Raw genomic sequence first — 19,419 nt, 5'->3', positions numbered from 1 at the left:
CACTGTGCCAGAGGTTTCTGCCCTGTAATAAGGCTCAGACAATTCAGTCTCAGACAATTCAGCTGACAAACATGGGAAATACGTGAAACAAAGCAGGCATTCCCACTTAGAAATCTACAAGATTAGTCCTGTTTAGTGCATAGTGATCATCCAGGCAAAGACTTAGATTACACATTTCCTCTTTTGCAATACCGCTCAATTAGCTCAATCCATACTTCTTTCTCAGACTCCCACTTTTCTACAAAATTAGTTTTTAAATATATGTACCTACACTTGAGTCACTTATCAAGAAGTCAGACAGCAATTTTACTTATGCCAAACTCAAATGCAAATTCACATTTGTCATACTACAACACAACAGTAGTTGTATGTTTTATTTGACACGTTGCAGGGCTTTCTTCTGATACACATTGATGGTGCTTCCGGTAGCAGGCTTTCAAAAATAATTAGAGTGATGAATCATAATTGGGAAGAAATGGTTCTTACATTTAAGACAGTTATTTAAAAAATGTTTTGATGAATCATGCAAAAAATGCTTGCAAATAGGATTATGCTTTTTTATCAGTATATTTTTTTGGGTTTTTTTTCTAAGTCTTAAGAAAAAAGCTTGTGCTTTTAATACTTGAATTGAAAAAATATTTACAGCAGACATAATAAATGCTACATGGCAGTTACAAGGCAGGCAAAGTGGTGATGGTCCCACGCTTTACCCTTCACCAAATTCAACGAAGGTTTCACATCTGTTCTGCTAACATCCCAGCTCAGAAGCGTTCAGTCCTGGATTTTCAGTATGCTTCTTTTCTCCAAATCATTCATTTCCTTCAGGATAAGGGCTACGTTGTATCTCAGCTCCTGAAACTTTGCAACCGGTACCTGAAACAGAAGGTTCAGTTTAACAAGCATGATACACCTTAGAAACTTCGGGCAGGGCACGCCTATGGAGTGTCAGTCCAATCTCTCTTTAATATAAACAAATTAATTAAATAAACAAATATATGTTAGAGTTAAGACAAAGTGTTGTAGGTTAATAAATCTCACCGAGGCTGTTTGTCTTCGTAACGTATGAATGAAAGGGAAGCTTCTGCTGCCAAAAACCAGCAGGTATCTCTTGTACATACCAGGAGCTGGATCTCAATAACACTAAGCTCCTGCAGAGTCCCAAGGCTCCACACAAAAATGTTAAGTCTAAGAAGGTATTGTGAAACATGAAACTAGGTGCTCTTCTCTGTTACTGAAAGAATGAGGGTTTTTTTTTGATATTTCTATATGTTTTAGAACACTCAAATAAACATCCAGCCAGATCTACAAGCTAGTCTACAGTGCCCAAAGCAATTCTTTCCCACTGTTTACTTTCCATTAAGAAAAAGAAGGGGGGTTCAGTAGATTCAGTCAGGGTTTGTGATGTGTGGACCTTTTAATTTGGACCCAGTTCTGTTACTAACTTCTGTCAAACCATCAGCTGCCTTTGTCTTTAAAGCACCTGAATGCTACAGCTAAAGACAGGCCACACAAGAGGTTGTTATTTTCGCTTTGACATGAGAGGACAGAAATCAACCTGGAAAGCAGCCACAAGACATTCTCATTTTAAACAAGAAGAGAAAACAGATGTAATCACAACACTAGAAAAAAATTATGGCAACTTAAGGATGGCCAAAATTAGCTAAAGCCAATGACAGAAGAGCTCCTGCTAGCTGACTAGAAACCACAATTTAATTAACAGAAATTGCAGTGGTGACTTCAAGATAGTGCAAATCTCCACAAAGGAAACTTCCAGTTCTCACTCATACGGTACTTGTAACCAACATGGGAATATCAGACAGACAAATGTATCCAGACATCACAAGCACAAGATGAAGGTCTGAGCAAGCAGTCTGAGCCGGACTGGTGCAGTAAAAGTGCACAGAAAACCAAGTCCTGAAAGCACTGGCTTAGCTAGCTCAGGACTGCCCTAACTCTCCACTACTATTTAACCCAGATGGGAACGTCAGACCATCTACTTTTTCTAGGCTAAAGAAATGTGGCAATGAAACAACTGCTGCCATCAAATCCTTCTTACAATGTGAGGTCAAAATTTTCAAATCAGCAAATCCAAAATATCTAACCTACATAAACACATGATACCCTGCCACATTCTCTGCAAAGTTATATTTATAGCATGGTCAGAACCATAAAAATTCTGATTATTTGGGTGAATCCCCTTTTGAAATGCTGTAAGAAGTAAGGGAGACAACGCTCTGGGTATAAAAATCCAGTCCCAGATTGTATACTAGTCACTTTTTCAGATTTGTTACATCTCAAAATCGAGCTTCCCTGTTACCCTGGGGTGCCACACTGCTGAGGTTTTGTGGATGCTAACTAGAAGAGATTAGATTCAATTTTTGAAGAAGTGTATAAACATGACATATAAAGACACTTACATGTCTCAAATAAGAATTCTTTGAGCCTGCACACTCCTGTAGGCCTCAATGTATATTCCATTTGCAAATGGTGCACCCAAAGCAAGAGGCTTTCAGTTTAGAAAACTATTTAATTAACTTACTTAAAAACTGTTGAATTCAACTAAACACTTGTGTCAGGTGATACGTACATGTCAGTGGAGACAAGCGTAAAGAATTAAATTGCCGTTTAGAAGAGAATATTACCACAGAAAACTATTTAACTAATGAACACAGCAGCTTTCCATTCAAACTGAATACAACATGTTTCCCTATCTCACCACCTATCCTGGTTAAAACCTGGTTTTACAAGGGATTAATGGTGAGTAACTTATGGCTTATGGCACTGTGCACTGCCTTATGGCTGTGTGCACTGACTGTAAGTTCACAGTTAGTTTCATAAATTAGACTATCGATTAAGAAGCTAACAAGATAATATCTTCAAAGAGATGACAGCCTGAGAGAGCGAAAAACAATGTGCTGCAATTCAGCACTGCAAATGCTACAAAAGTAACTGGATGAACTGATAACAGGCATTTGTTTAAGCACAAGCTTCAGAGCTAAGGAGATCAGCTTTTCAAAGGCTAAGAGGTCAAATCAGGTTATGGAAGTATAATGTCTGCTCTCTGTGGATCATGCAAATATGGCACCCATGAGATATGATTTGATGTGGATGAGACTCACTGCGAGGGTTGAGAGGAGGAGAGAAAACTCACAGATTTTCCTGTACCATTTCAAGCTTGAGAAGCCAAACGGAAGGAAGTACATTGAGCACTGTTAAGGCCCTTCAGAGAACACATCTGAGCAATGGCTTAGATTGAGGGGCAGGGGTTCACAGCAGCGCAGTGCACAAATGCCTGTGTCTGCATTGGTGCAGCCCAGACCGCTCTGCAGAGCACTGGCTAATTTACTCTGCTTCTTTGTCTACATTGAAGTCGCACAGTTCTTTGACAGAGTCCCTTAGCACGCTGCCACTGCAGCTGATATCAATCGTATGAGAGGAACCCAGCACCTGATTTGCAATTTCCAGATGCAGGGGAAGACGTATGAGGAATGGATGAGACCCCTGGTTTTGCTGGGCCCAAAGCAGAGGGGGTCGTGGGGAGGCTTCGTGGCAGCCACAGCTCCTTACAGGGAGCGGAGGGCAGCGCTGAGCTTTCTCTCTGGGGCCAGCCACAGTCATACCACAAAACTCAAAATGCTTCAGTTATTATTTGCTTTCTGAAAAACATTCATTGTCAGAAAACTCACTGTGCTTAGAAAAAGAAAACAAAACCTAGGAGACCAAGCAGGACAACTTGTTTCTGTGACATACACTTTAAAAACCGTTCATAATGGGATTATCTTCTGTTTTATCATTTTACATAATCCCTGTAGGTTAACAGGACATCCAGTACTTGTTGGAATGAAAGAAAACTGAAGAGAGGAGGACTATGTTTACCTGCATTTGGTTTTGGATCAAAGAGCTACTATCTGCAGGAAGATCACTCATCATTAAAAAATCCTGTTTACAGCCAGATCTTTGGTATTCAGATCTTGGCAGCAAAAAGCTGACTTGAAAAGCGAGGCATTCAATTTGCTATCAGATATCTGCACTTCTGCATGCAGCAGCCAGGCACAGCAACACATCTCCACAGCAGGCTGGAAGCAAAGCCCCAAATCATAACAGTTAAGAGCATGTGCTAACTTCTATCAAGTGAAACTCATCATGCTGAGAAGAGTCAGCCTGAAGACCAAGGTATCACTTAAGTTCCATGAAGATCTCAGAGGGTGCTAACAGGCTGCTATGAGGACTTCCCACATTGGGGTGAATCTGATCTTCTGTGAAGTGAAACCCCCAACACCTGGCAATGTAGCACAGAGTTTATACCTTCCTCAACAGCTGTACTGTGAAACATTACACTCAAGTCAGTCCAACTCTATGAGCCTAGAGTGCTTTGGTGCTTCTTCCAGACTACTACTAATATGTGTACTGAAGCCAAAATCTTTTAGGAGTTCAAATGTGACAACAACTGTTCAGTTATGCACTGAACTCCTGTACGCGCTACCATGTTATTTATAGAACAAATAGCATTCCTTTTCAAAGGTTAAAATATGAAAGAATGTATGCTTTTTTTTTTTGCAAGCCATTACATACAGTATCAGAAATACTGCTGCTGACTGATCCTGAGGTAAAGAAACAAATAAGCTTTTTACTTTCTTTCTAGCAGTGAGATGTGTGCTAAAGAAAACAAAACTATCTCTGCCACAGAAAAGAATGTTTTACCAGGCAGGAAGTCTAGTAGTGCATCATATCTTATATAAACTACCCTAGTAATTTTCCTTCTCTAAAAAGCCATCATGAAGTCTGGAGGTAAGAGCTGATATCAAAACTATCATTTTAAAACAAACTAGGTGTTATGCAACAGTACTTTCCAGTAACTAATATAACTAATATTCGTATAACAAACGAGCTCTCAGCCAAATGTGCATAGGAATGAGGTATGAAATGATTTTGGTTGGCAGTCAGTTATATATTGCATGTGGTTGCAGCAGACGGGAGGAACGCAAACCGATAATGCACTGTTTACAAAAGCTTTAATGTTTTAAATAGTAGTTCAACTTCCTGAAAAGAACTGTAAGTGCCTTCTTATTTGTTATGGCAATCAGACTTACTTCAAAGCGATGAGCTGTCCCATCTGAAAGCTTCATCAGCATTAAAATGGATGGTTGAAGAGCACGGGCCAGTGAACTGAAATTATTTACAATATTAGTATTACAACAATAAACATCAGTGGTGTGACAGGTACACCACTGTACACTGTACAACTTCAAATGTTCCTACTGGTTTTACCTGAGTAATTTTTATTACAGAGCCACAAAGATGGGAGTCCTGTCAAACTTACCTCACAATTTAGACTAAAAAGTTTGAATATCTTAATAACAGCAAGAAAATGCTAACAAGAGGATTTTCATTTTACACGAACTATGACAGGCGTAAGAGCTGACCAAGTCTGGCTAGCAATAATGCACATTTTTTTTAGTGCAGTTGCCTATGTTGTACTAACTCTTTCCATCCCTTCATTCTTTCAACTGCCATCTCATCTGAGGAACCAAGCTCTCCCAGTCTTCATACTAAATTAGCAAATTTGGGTTGCTATTTATTTTACATGATGACCCAAAGAGGGGAAATGAGTCATCGTTGTGCAGCATTCATCAACAGATGCTGCCAAAACCTGCTCAGGTACTGACAGGTGTTCCAGCCAGAAGCCATGCCTCTCCACAGAGGCTGCTGCTGAATGATAAACAAGGATTCCCATGGGAAGGATGACTGTAAAGGAAAATAAGAAGGCAAACAGAAAAGGGTAACACATCGCTCCTGTGTTGTTTGGAAAGCAATCATAGGATTTGCCCAAAGCTTGCAAGAGTTGTGCTTGAGGATGTTTATCTGTACATTTTGTTCTTTTATAAGCATAGATTCTTCTGCATCATGATACCTGTGTGGTGCTTTCAGCACTGCTCATCTGAGAGTCACTTGAACTTATAGCTTGTGGCCATCACAGTTTTCACTTAGGAGACCTTTTTCCCGTTTTTAGAAAGATTCCCCCCAGTCACTTATTGCTCTCTCAACTATGTCAGCAGTGAGACTGAGCCCTCTCTCAGATCCTGCAATGCAGGAACACAACACGAAGTCACTCGTGCTAACAATTTCAGCTACTGACAAAGATTGGATCATCCTCTAATTTCTTTCATCCGAAACAAAAATCAGGAAAGATCGCAAAAGGTTTCTACTTCCTGTCTAGCCAAAGATCCATCCCATAACTGCCTCTGCTGTGGCATTCACTGCAAGCATAGACAAGATGCTTACACAGAGGCTTTTATTCCTGTTTTGTGAAAGAAATTAGGAGGCAGGTCAATGACCATTGCATAACCATGGCAGTGTGAAGGTGCCCTTCTGAAGCCTTTCTGCCAAATCTACAGCCGTAGATATGTAAATAGGGTATGAAATTTTATTTAACACACACTAAACATAAATGATAGCCTACTTGAGAAACTGAATAGACAATTTCCCTCCCCTTCTCTTGGCTGGCTGCTTGTGGCTCAATCCATCTAATTGCTTCCAGCATTAGGGAGGACTATGAAGTTGCATCGGATCTATCAGGTTTTAAAATAATGAGAGACCAAAACTTGGAGTTAAATGATTCTAGCACAAGGGATTTAGACAGTAAACAAATAAGAAGCATAAAAAAAAAAATATATCACTAGCAGAAGATGAAGACAGCAGCCTGTTGGTAAGTGCACGTAACCTTCTGCATATCATCTGACATACAGTGTTAAAAGAAATCCCTCTTATCTTACCATTTAACGCAGTAAGATACACTTCAACACTTAATATTTTAGGCAGCATAGGAAGTCAGTTTAACCTGGGACAAAATCTCTGCTGTGGTCATGCAGAATTCTCTTTTTTACCTTGTGGATATAGCCACATCCACTCTCCACTTGAAGTCCTGGACATTTGGCAGCCTACTTGCTTGTGACAGAGCTGTGCCTTCAGAAACAGGACGCCTGTAGAGCAAATCAGAAACAAGAGGCTGAAATGCAAATTCACAAAAGCAACAACAATCTAAAGGGAGAATAAGATTCCTCAAAACAAATCTGTCTGGAACTTGTTTCTTGTTGTAAATCTATCATCACTTAGAGAGATTTCATGGAATGGTTGAGATTGGAAGGCTATGTGGTCCACCCCCTGCTCAAGCAGGACTACCTAGAGCAGGTTGCCCGGGAACACGTCCAGGTTTGTTCTGAACACCTCCAAGGAGGGAGACTCCACAACCTCTCTGGGCAACCTGTGCCAGAGCTCAGTCACCCACACAGATGACACAACGGGTCTGACTGAGTTGAGGGTATAAGATGGCTGTACTCAAATTACCCATTTTTCTTATGTTTAACTGGCAGCTGTCAAAACAAGAGAGACAAAGCTCATCTGTGTAATTCCAGTAAACTCAGGTCATTATAGATTTTAGTCGTTGTGGTGGCTGGCCTATCTATTATTTCGATTCTCAAGCAACTGTAAGGCACAGAGAAAAGGACATACAGACACATCTTCGCACAAATCCAGCAGGAACAAGCAAGCAGGAACAGAAGACAGATGACTCAAGCCACAAAACTGAACTAAGCTCATTGTGCTCCTTCAACAGAAAGCACCTAGTATTAGCTCACAGCAGTGTTTTAAATGTAATGATATTAGAGTTTACTCTGAAGCACATTTTAAAATAAAATCCCACAGTGGCTCTTGCTAATCCAGCATACTTTATAAACTCCAAATTCCTTATGTAATATACGTGTCAACCCCAGCACAACCTTCATGACTTCTGTCTAGACTAGTGTTTGAGAAGGCCCATACTTCCTTTATTACTTATATTACAGGAAGAATCAGGCTCATCGAGCCTAAGTTGCATTCTGTGAGCAAATATAGTCGACATAGATTCAACTTCAGGTGGTTGACAGTCTTTAAAATTTTAATAGCATCTTAAACTCCAGGTAAATTAACAAGCCGAATCTAATACCAAGACATAACAACCACCCATTTTTTGACATACAAAGAAAGTACCTTCAGAATGAGATCATTCAGCTGGTCCATTAGGAGGACAGACTGGACTTAAGTGTTACTTACATTATAATTATTTTTTTGCTAAGTATCCCATGTCTCTGGTAGTTATTTACGGTACATTTCAAAGCTACTCCAGCTAAGGGCAGGATAAGAAACACTACATCCTTTATCCATGGTGCTAGACATAATCTAATTACAGAGTTTACCTCAGAAAAGAATCCTCTCTGAACAAATCAGAGACCATAGGAACTCGGATTCTTTAGTGAGAAGTGAGCTGGTCCTTTTAGAAACTGCTGAGAAAGATTAAAGATTTGATAAGGTACCAAATACTGATAGCTAGGATCTCCAATACTCTCGCATTTAGCGAAAGTAATATAAGAAAGAATGTATTCCTTTCTGGGGGGCAGTGCTGGTCAGAAGTGACATACATCCCAATGGTACAACAAAGTAATGAGCGGAGAAAATAGATCAGCTGGTTCCTACACACGGTACAGTACTGAATAGGAAGTAGGTCACACAGCTGGGTGCAACCATAAGGAGTCACAGACTGGAATGGACATTAGCAGGATTAAAGAATAAGAACAGGCCTTTCGCTCAGTGGTGAGTTGCTGCCAGAGCATTGCTTAATTTGGGAAATGCCTAAAAACAGCCACACCGCTGCTGCATCCTTAAGACACGCTAACTCCCTTCAATGGAGGACAATCCATTCAGCGTAGCAGCAGCACTGGGCACAGAATGAACAGAGATAACAGGAAGATGTTACAGTTAGCAGTGATGGGAAAGGTCAGTAGTGTCCAGAGGCTGTTAAGTTATAGCATTCCTGTGCCAAAATGAACTGCACCTCAACACCAGCTCCTCAGAGTCACAGTTTTTATATCTCAGGTTCGGCTTCTGTCAGCACTTTCTCAGGGTGCAGAAGATTACAACTGCAAGAATCCTGTAAGGCTGACAGTGTGCGTAATGGCCAACATACACACAGATATTACAAAAACCCTTAATCAAACCATCAGCTTCCAAGAGGAATAGCAGAACGGAGCAGAAAAAGACTCAACGAACCTTGAATCCACAACCTACACAATTTAACTACATTTCATAAACTCTCCGCGCCAACAGCTGCAATACACTGTCACCTCACGTACAGTGCCTAAGGCAGAGGTTAGAATGAGTAAAGCAACATGGATCAGTGACAGAACATCCAAAATGGTATGCCTGCTGACGAGAACATCACCTGCCAAAGGATGCAACAAAGAACTGAAGATGGAAGAGTTGCGAATTTGGAGCAGTGACTGACATAACAGCATCAAAACTGGAGACAAATTTAGAATGGGTTGTGATGCACATAATCATTATAGGCCAGCAGGCCACTGAACAGAGAAAATGTATAGATTAGTAGTGTCAAATGGCACATGGAATGTTCACTCTTGGAAGAAGCTAAAGCTATGCTATCTAAAAAAACATGCAGTACATTTACTATAAACATTCAAAGTGGGGGAAGTTATGGCTATGCTGTCTCTTAAAAAAAAGTTTTAATTTCATACGCTCATTTTATGGTGTGAATATGCCAAGTTTTATTTCCCTTTCAGTCTATATAGTTTGATGGAACTATGGAGAAACAGAAATAAGAATGCTCAATTTTCAGCACTTCAGAGTTGGTGTTTAATGAACAAAATGTCAAAAATAGAATATGATGCCAGAAAAAGTATTAAAAACTCTGGTTTTTCTGGGTTATCCAGCTCATAGTGAATTTTTTATCAGATGCCATTGCTTAATACTTCTCTTATCATCACAGTCACATATATTTACAATTCAATAAGCATATGCATGATTCACTACTACACTTAAAACTATAAAAGCAGATCTGTCTAGAAATCAAATCCGAGGTGCTTTTCTCTGATCTCAAAACACAGAGCAAGATTACTCTGGATAATCACAGCTTCTGAAATGAGAAAAAGCCATATTTTCCAGCATCGTGATTTCGCAGTAGAAAACAGACAATCATGCATGCTTCAAATGACATCTATATTTAACTTCATTCTCCACTGCAAACAATATTTCCATTTTGCAACCATGAATTTTGCATTCTTTCACACCTATAATTCAAATAGAATAACACAGAAAACATGAGAAGGCTGAATTTATTTTTTATCCCAAGAGGGATTCATTTTAAAGTAAGATTTTAATCAAGGAAATTAAAAATATTTTAAATGCTGGTAACAGCATTCAGACCCTTTTGAGGGAAAGTGAGACACCACAACGATGATTGTCAGCATATCTGAAACAGCTCTGCGTTGGTGATACCAAGTTCTGAGTGACCTCACGTCTCAAGGAGGAAAGCTCTACATATGCAAGAAGTTCAAGCAATTTCAACATACAGAGGAACATAAATATAATTGAGTAGAGAACATAATTGAGTAGAAAAGGATAGGAAAAAAAGGGAATCCCTCTAAGGAAAAGCCGAGAGCCTTTTCAAGAAGTTTCTGACCGGTCACAGTCTGAAGGTAAGGAGGTATATTGCTTGGTGAGTGAGTAACAGCTAGTAGAGCAGATGATATCTCATATATATCATCAAGTCACTCAGTCTGAATTCAGCTGTACAGTAAGACATGATAAATGCTGTCTGAGAAAGCTTCTACAAATCACAGCATGTAGAAGGATGCTCGTTGCTTGTTTCTCAACAAAGCAAGCCTTTCACTTTTGCTCTAACTTGCAATGATGATGATAAGAACACTTAATTCTGCAATTTACTCTTCATCTGTAGGTAATGATTCATTTTACAGAGGATATAGAACATTATAAAAACTGGTGATGATCATAGAAAAAAATGGAAAAATGACATGAAAGCTACTTACTGCACACATAACCATGAATTATAGATATTTATACTAAATGCAAACAATGGGACAAATCTTCCTCTCGTGTGTTTAGAGAATTTTGCTGTTTCTTCAAGAGGCCTGCAATATGTGTACCTGCAGGGCTGCACAGTGCATAATACACAAAAACACTGACCTGTTACCAAAGACAATACTGGAAAAGTCTGTGATGAAATCTTCTGGTATCCTTAAAGAAAAGAGCAACAGAAAATAGATAAGTGTTTTGTAACCACAAATATATGGGCTTAGCTGCAAAAACCTATTGCAGAACACAAAAATAGTATCAACATTTTCCATTTTGCATTGCTTAAAATTGCCATCATCTCTTATGTAAGCACTTCAGTATTGACTCAGTCTATGCTCTCAGGAGGACAGGCTGTTTTCACAAGAACCCTAAAAGCTGTGCTACAACCTCCTGTGCTACCTAAAATGGCAACAGGGAGTTTCAGAAGAACCCTGTATTTGACTAATTTCTCTTAATAAAGAAGTTTTACTGATGTCTCTAACAAGCACGGACGGCAGATGGACAACACATGCTTATAAACATCCCAAGCCTATACATTTCATTTCACTTTCACCTTAAAAGAGCAATGAAAAGAAGACAGAATGACTTGCTCCCTTAACAGTAAGAACAGAAGCCCTTGTAGCTGAGAGTACTTACAAAGAGGAACCATATCCTTTTGTGGGGAGGGCAAGGATAAATTTGATGAGCCCATTAAAACAAGCTGAACAGACTAACTCACTCCATCTGCCTTTTGCACTCCACTACTTTACCATTCCTCTGCTGCTGCTTTACAAATAAGCTCCTGCTAATTTCCAGTTCAATATATCAGGCTGTGAGCTGCAAACAGACTGCAGAGCAAACATTATCTGATCAGCTGCCTTTGCACAGAGACAGTAACCTCCTGCAGAGAGGCATGCTGGACAAGTGGAAGAAGTAACTGCTTCAGCTGCCACAGTTAAATCCAATCAGTGCCCTGAGACATTACTCACCACTGCCTTGAGATACACAGCAGTCTATCAAAGACAATCAAAGCAAACAAAGAAGTTACCTGTGCTAAAGGGCTAACAGTGTGGGGAAAAAAAAACCAGCTCATCAACTCACACAGTGGGAAAATGAAATGGCAGTTATTTGAGTTTGAACCCTTTTAAGAAAACATGGGGTTTAGACAGGTTTTTAAATAGTACTTGGATAGAACTGAATTCATACTAGTAAGCCAGTCAGCTGAGGCAAACCAGGAACTGAGGATGGGAGACTGGACTGATTTTTTAGTTGCATGTGTCTCTCCGAAGAGATGAGAGTTTCTGCAAGCACTACTTATGCTACAAGTACCTATGCTACCTGTACAAGCATATCATTTAATTCCACCAAATAACCTCTGAAAGAAGCAGAAAGCTGAAGAAAGGGGGTTATAATACAATTACTGTGATAACTATCACAATGCTTGTCAAGTCTGCAGGTCACTAAAATAGTAGCATTAATGCTACCTTTATGCTTCGTTGTTTTTGCCCTGAAGATAATGATTTTGCTGAAAATTCTGTTCCCAACTCAAGCAGCTTATCACATACAAAGCACTTTAGACACAGAACATGGTGCAGCTCAGGCCTGAGCTACAGGTGGTAATCAGTTTCTCAAAGGAACATTCCAAGAACAAGATCTACCGTAAGGATGTCTCAACCCCATGTTATTGTCCTGAGCCAAAGAGTTAGTAAAGGAAGGAAAAAAACAGCATCCAAAATTTAGTATGATTTCATTCTCACTGGTTGAGTTAGTCAGGACAAAAAAATATAGGCTACAGTACGGCAACCCTATGAAACCAGTACGAACGATCTAACTCAGCACAAGTGAGCGTGGTTCCCAGCCTCTCGCTTTCCAATAAAACTAGAAGCCAAAATCAGCTGCATCACCAGGAAACTGGGGATGACAAGACTTTGTACGGATGGAATTAGGCTAATTCTCAGCTTCACTCAAAAGAACAAACTACGAATGAGAAATGAAAACACGTAACCCAGCTCAGATCTCAATCCTCTTAAAAGACACCTTCGCAAAGAAAATTAAAGTAAGAAATAAGCATTTTTCTGCCTTAAAATGCAAAATACCTGCCTAAACACTGGATGCCAATAATGCTAAGACAATGCTTCTCAGTTAATTGTGTGTGTTCTTCGTGCACATGATCACAGGATGACCCGCAGGAGTCATAGCATGAGGATAAAAGTCTGAATGTAATTAGTAGATGCAAACATTTCACGTTCAGGCCCAGCTGCATTGGGAAACAGAGAAGCTGACATTTCCCAGGAGAATCAAAGGTGCTGAAGGTGGCAGCATTTACTAAGTGCCATAACTCGAGAGTAGAATGAGCTGTTTACTCTTCTGCAAGCTCAGCCACAAGATGAGGAGAGCTATCAAGAGAAAAAAAAAGACTGTCAGAGTCCAAATAACCTCCAACAATCATGGGAGCATATAAGCCACAACGAGCAGCACATAAAACATATGAGTGCAAGCAGCACAAATGCAGATACCTGACCTATTGCTGCTGTATCAGCCAGGTTAACCAAAACAACAAAACACAAAAGATTTAACACAATATACAGCGGAGAGAAAAAAGATCATTCAGACTGAAACGCCTTTTTGTATTTCCATGAGTAATCCATGAACTTCAAAAAACAATACAAAAGTGTAAGGCATTAAAGCACGGTCAGATGACAAAGACAGAGGATCAGGAATCTGTATTTCCAGATACAGGGTACAAAGCCAGCCCAGCCAGTGATTTCTGACACTCCTGTATACCTACTTTCTCCACTGTTCAAGAGTGGAATATTCACCTACTTCCAGAAAGCTGCCACAGAGCTTTTCTTCATTATTCCATAATCACATTGAACACATTCTGTGCACGCCTCAAAAAACACCAACTTCCACTGGGCCAGAAGAATTTCATCAGTTTCTTACTGACTGACTTTAACCTGGGTGTGAACGCTGCAGCGTGCTGGAGGAAGCAGCTTGTCTTTTAGCTCACAAGCCAAAAGGAAAGCCAAACTCCAGCTCTCTGCTTCAGACAAAATCAACAAGACACCGTTCAACACGGCCTTGATTCCAACTCACCACCTGCATCCATCTAAATCTGAGCTACCTGAAGTTGCTCACGAAGTAACTTATGCTTATGACTGATCTGAGAAAGAAGGCAATCTGTAGGTTAACGGATAAATAAGGATGAGAATAGAAGGAAGTAGAAATCTCTATATCCTAGATAGCAATCAGAATGCAAAGAACTGGAGGAAATTAGTATTTTAAAATATTTGAACCTTGGTGCAGAAGTTTCTCTACAGATGAAAGCATCAACTGCTGTTATTCTCTTGTTCCAACCAACTATGGAAACAGGAATAACCTATAAAGATCGTCACTACCTGATGTCTGGCTTTCAGAATACAAACTTTTATTCACAGATACTCTGAACAGACTGATGTAACAAATGTTACGTTTTGTTGGGTAACTGGCAGAAGAGATCACAGCTGAACAAGGTGGCAGCATTTCTTGACTGTTGTATCATTGGCCTTTCAAAGAAGAAAAACGTAGGGCAGTTTCTTAGCTTCTGAAATGTTATCACTGTCCTACCAAACACGTTAAAAAATATTGCAGGGCAAGGTGAGGATGGCAAAGAGAAGGTCACTCACATTTGCATAGCCTACATTACAGACTAAATTAGACTGATCTCAGCATGCAAAATTTACTGCTCATGCTCAGTACTAAATCAAGTCTTACACAACACCTGTTTTTTTCCTCTGGCTTTCTATGACATTTTACAACAGATGCATTATGTGTTATTTACAGGTAATTTCCATACCAACTTAGTTGTGTAAAAAAGTTGACTTGGGAAGGCAGTTACATAAAAGTTATGAAAAACAAACAGATGGGGAAAAAAACAGGCATTACCAGGCATACCTGAGCTCCTTCAGGTCTTCCTTAAAAACCTAGAAAGACAAAGAAGGTGAAATTTTAGAGGATACAGCAATGAAAGACAATTTCTTACCAAGTGAACTAACAGTAGCTACTTGCTTCCTATCTCTCACCCAAAAGTTTTAATGTCAGTGCCAGTAATTTTGAAATGATTGAAAAGAATTTCCAGAAGCATTCAATTAATTTGTGAGAAATTAATTTTAAAGGCTAGCTCTCTCAGAAGGCTTGATGTTTTGAAAGCTGCACCCCAGCCATTTCTTTCATGTAGTTACTCACAACACTACTTGTCTTCAGAGTAATGACATGACCTTATTCTCACATATGCTTTGCAGCAACTTGTTTGAACTACAACAACAGTAAAGGCAGTGGCAAAAGATGAGCACTGTCTCAATGTTTCCTGCAATGTGTGTTTTCCCAATATGCCTGGGTCAATAAGGACGCAGTCTGTTAATTAGGGAGAGGTGTCAGAAGCTCAGAAGAGGTTTGCTCACATAAAAACAAAATGAGAAAAGCAGAAGAGAATATAACATAAAAAAAAAAAAAAAGAAAATAGCCATGAAAAGGGAATGAGAGTCAGGACCATGGCAGGTATATTCACATCCACAGACAACATCTACAGCATAAACAGAAACAGCACTTTCTCCCAGTTCCCACTAGATTGTTCTGACCATAACTCCTTCCTTCCCTTACAGTAGAGCTATGAAGACATAAAATTTCCCCTATTTCTTTATCTGTAAGAGTAAAAAAAATGCACAATATATGTGAGCACATAGGGTAGGAAAGAGCGTTGATCCAATGAAATGATACTTTGCAAAGGTTTCTTTAGGAGTTAATAAACATGCATTGTAAACAAGATGCTTAAGCAGAAAAAAATACAGTAATCTCTTTCCTATAGATTTAAGGAACACTCTTCTGAAAAGCTTACTGTAAATCTATACAAGCAAAAAAATCTCTGTGTTTCTAAGAGTTTCTTCTAATTACTCTAACTTGGAGCAACATTTTCACATGGAGCTCCTCACTCTGGCAAACAGCAGCTCAATGGTAACTCACATGTGGCACAACTGTAACTCATTAAGGCTCTGGGTCCTCCCACAACTTACTTCTTGTTTGAAAGTCGATAAGGGGAGTCTCAGTGCTTCTCGAAGAAGGGTGTACATGCCAGAAATGAGGAAAGCAAGCTGCTCTTCAGAGAGGTCGGTGCTTTCTGCAATCAGCTTGACTGATTCTTTGCAGTCTTTTCCTTCCAATGCATTCACAGTGACTGTGAATAAGACAGTAATGTAAGCCCTTTAAAAAGTGGAAGACCTGGTGACAGTGAACACCTCCTATACTCATGATTTTACTTGTTGAATGTGCTGACATTTTTCCAGATATGAAACTATCACTTCAAGTTACTGCAAAGACTTCTATCTGATCATCTTCCACCAGTCAGTCACTTTATGAAGAGAACTTCAACATACTAAGCTTATGCATTTTGAAACTGAAGACGCTTTAACTGTGGAATATGTTCCAGAGGGACAATGGAATAAAGATTAATAAAAATTCATTGCTCACAAGCTCAGGTCTGACTGGAGCTTCTATCATTAGAGTTGTTCACATCTGAAGTCTGCTTACAACTTAATAATCTTATACACAGGTTTGAAAGCAACAAGAGAGTAAACAATTCAACATCGTTTTCCAGCTTTTCACATAATTTATCTTTCAGTAGCAGCAGAGACTAATGATTAAACAGCAAGGAGGCAAAACTAAACCTTCAAGTCTTGTAGTCTGCACAACAATAGTGCTCTGAGGGAAATGACTGCTAGTCCATGCAGCAATACTACATACTACTAACTGGTGTGGCACGTCAAATTCAGTGATGAGCCCTGAACCACTCACATGGCTGACTCAGTTTGCCCAGTGCCATCACAGTGCACATTTTGCACAGATGAGCTAGGATGGGCAGGGAGCTACTAACACCAAGCTTCCCCCATTGCCTGAAAAAGGCTTTGCTCTAAGACAAAGAAGGTTCCTTTCAGAAGAGGAAGAAAATCCAATTTTCTGCAAAAGCCAAGTGCATATCAGCACTGAAGCCTCTTTGCTGCATCAGGTGCAGAGCAGGACAGGTTGCTGACTACTACTCACCTATTTAAATATAGCTCCAGTTTGTCTAGACAGCTTTTATGACAATGTCTTCTTCCTACAGACCAATCTTAACAACTGGTTAAAATCCACTGTCTTCTTTTAAAAGCTACTCACTTTGCCCTAGAATACAAGACTTTTTTTATTAACAATTGTTTGAGGAACTCAGAAGTATCAGCTGACCCAGCATTTCTAACAGTCAAATGGAGGGAGAACCCAAAAAGCATCCCAAAGAAGTCTCTCTGCTAAGCCACGTGCTCCCAGTAGATGATACACGAGGTCACAAACTTCTATTTTAGCAGAGCCTACAATACTGGGTAACCATGAGATAATGGTGCATACAGTTCTTATGTCTTTAACCAAGCAGGCACATGAAGCATCATCTAATTGTTTTATTAATTATTATTTAGCGATAAATTGACAGCAACAGCCTCAAAAAGACAACTTGGTGCAAGCACCGGAGCAATTTCGACACAGCCTGTTGAAATCCAAGACCTGCAGCGTTCTGCGAGCTGCTAATCACAGACCATCACCAACAGAAGACACGCGGGTGCCTCCGCCAGTCCTACAGGAACCGGCAATCCCACCCTCCCGGCAGTGGCGGACACGGGCACTATAATGACCCAATTCGTGTTTGTTTACTTGCTCTACCCTAAGATTCGAAGGACTGTTTGCTCCCCCTAGGGTAGCAAGCAGGCATGGCACACCACAACGTGGCTGCTATCTCAGCCATCCCGCAAAGGACTGTTTAGGGGATGGTCAGGCTTCCCAGCACCGATAGAAGTTTTTACTCTCCATTGCCCCAGCAGTAGGCAGCAAATACAGTTCCACGTCTGCAGAAACTTTTGTCCCCAATGCCCCTATGTGTAGCTTTATCGCGTTCAGATGCCATAAGGAAATCCTGGCTACACTGCCTCATTACTGACAATATGCAGTAATGCTTTTAAAGACTTAAAAAAACCAAAAAACAGCAACAACAAAAAACATACCAGCTACCAGATACTTTGAGTTCATATTGACTAAAATGAGGAAAAAGCCTGGGAGGCAGTTAGTAGAAAGGATGAGCACAGCAGGGTCACAGCCCTACCAGCATAGGTTAGGGGCTGATGTACTGGAAAGGAGCTCTAAGGACTTTGGGTTTCTGGTGGAAAACAGATTGGTCAGGAGCCAGCAGCATGCTCTTGTGGCCAAAAAGAAGGCCAATGGGACCCCAGGGTACATTACAAAGTGAGTGGCCAGCATGTCAAGGAATGTGATCCTTGCCCTCTGCTGTGCCATGATGAGGCCACATTTGGAGCTGCATCACAGAATCACAGAATGGCCAGGGTTGGAAAAGACCTCAAGAATCACGAATCTCCAACCCCCATGGTGGCCACACGCAGGGCCACCAACTTCCCCATTTCATAGCAGCCCAGGCTACCCAGGGCCCCATCCAACCTGGCCTTGAACATCTCCAGGGATGGATGGGGCATCCACAGCCTCTCTGGGCAGCTGTTCCAGCACCTCACCACTCTCATAGCAAAGAACTTCCCCCTGACATCCAACCTCAATCTTCCCTCCCTCAACTTAAAACCATGTCCTGTTCTGGACTCCTCAGTCCGAAAAGGGAACTTTTAGAGAGAATCCAGGGAAGGGCCACAAAGATGACCAAAGAGGGGCCTGGAGCATCTTTCTTCTGGGGAAAGGCTGAGAGCCTCCAGTTCAGCCGGGAGGAGACTGTGAGATCCCCTTGCTGTTTATAAATCCCATAAATACATAAAAAATGCAGGAGTCAAGTTGACGGGCTCAGGCTTTTTTCAGTAATGTGAAGCAACAGAACAAGGGGTGACAAGCAGAAACTGGAACACATTTAGTTCCATACAAACATGAGGATAATTCTTTTTTACTTTGAGCGTGGCACAGCTGCCCACAGACGTGTGGGGTTCTCCTTCCCTGGAAATGCTCAAACCCATCTGTGTGGGTTGCTGTGCCACTGCTGTAGGGAACCGCATCGGGGGGTTGGAGTGAGGGAGGTCTTGAGGACACTGCTATCCCCTATGGCTCTGTGACTATGATCCTGTGGGCGAATCTCGTGGAATATAGGGAACCGCGGAATACGCGGCACCGAAACGCGGAGAAAGGCATCGGGGAACGGCCGGGCTGCGGCACTCGGCTGCACGGAACCCCCTTCCCTGCGTGAGAAGGCCCAGTGCCGGGCCGTACCTTTCAGCAGGCGGCGGAAGGTCTCCTTGCCTACTTCCTGCAGGCCGCGGGCCATCGCCTCCACCTCGGCCGGCAACCGCGGCCCCAGGAAGCCGCCGCCTCCGCCGCCGCCACTCTCGCCGTGGCCGTAGGCCGCTCCCGCCGCCTTGCCCACCGCCGCCATGGCAGCGCGGCCCCACGCGTGGGCCGCTGCTCGGCCTCCGGCACGGTGGGAGGCGCTGCCCTGTGGCGGCGCGCCGGAAGTTGGCC

At 41.2% G+C, this 19,419-nt stretch overlaps 1 protein-coding gene across 1 annotated transcript; it reads right to left on the bottom strand.

The window, feature by feature from the left end:
- Positions 1–771: 771 nt before the first annotated feature.
- COMMD5 (COMM domain containing 5) lies at positions 772–19,333 on the bottom strand (the record flags this gene model as incomplete). The annotated part of the gene is made up of 7 exons (XM_079541807.1): positions 772–873; positions 5,091–5,166; positions 6,885–6,980; positions 11,032–11,082; positions 14,833–14,861; positions 15,948–16,108; positions 19,171–19,333. The coding sequence occupies 7 exons, from the start codon at positions 19,331–19,333 to the stop codon at positions 772–774; spliced, it is 678 nt and encodes a 225-aa protein (XP_079397933.1).
- Positions 19,334–19,419: the final 86 nt, after the last annotated feature.

Source organism: Tetrao urogallus (genome assembly GCF_951394365.1).
Source record: "Tetrao urogallus genome assembly, chromosome: 13".
Taxonomy (NCBI): Eukaryota; Metazoa; Chordata; class Aves; order Galliformes; family Phasianidae; genus Tetrao; species Tetrao urogallus.
The sequence above is the reverse complement of the archived record's forward strand: the minus strand, read 5'-3'. Positions and strand labels throughout refer to the sequence as shown.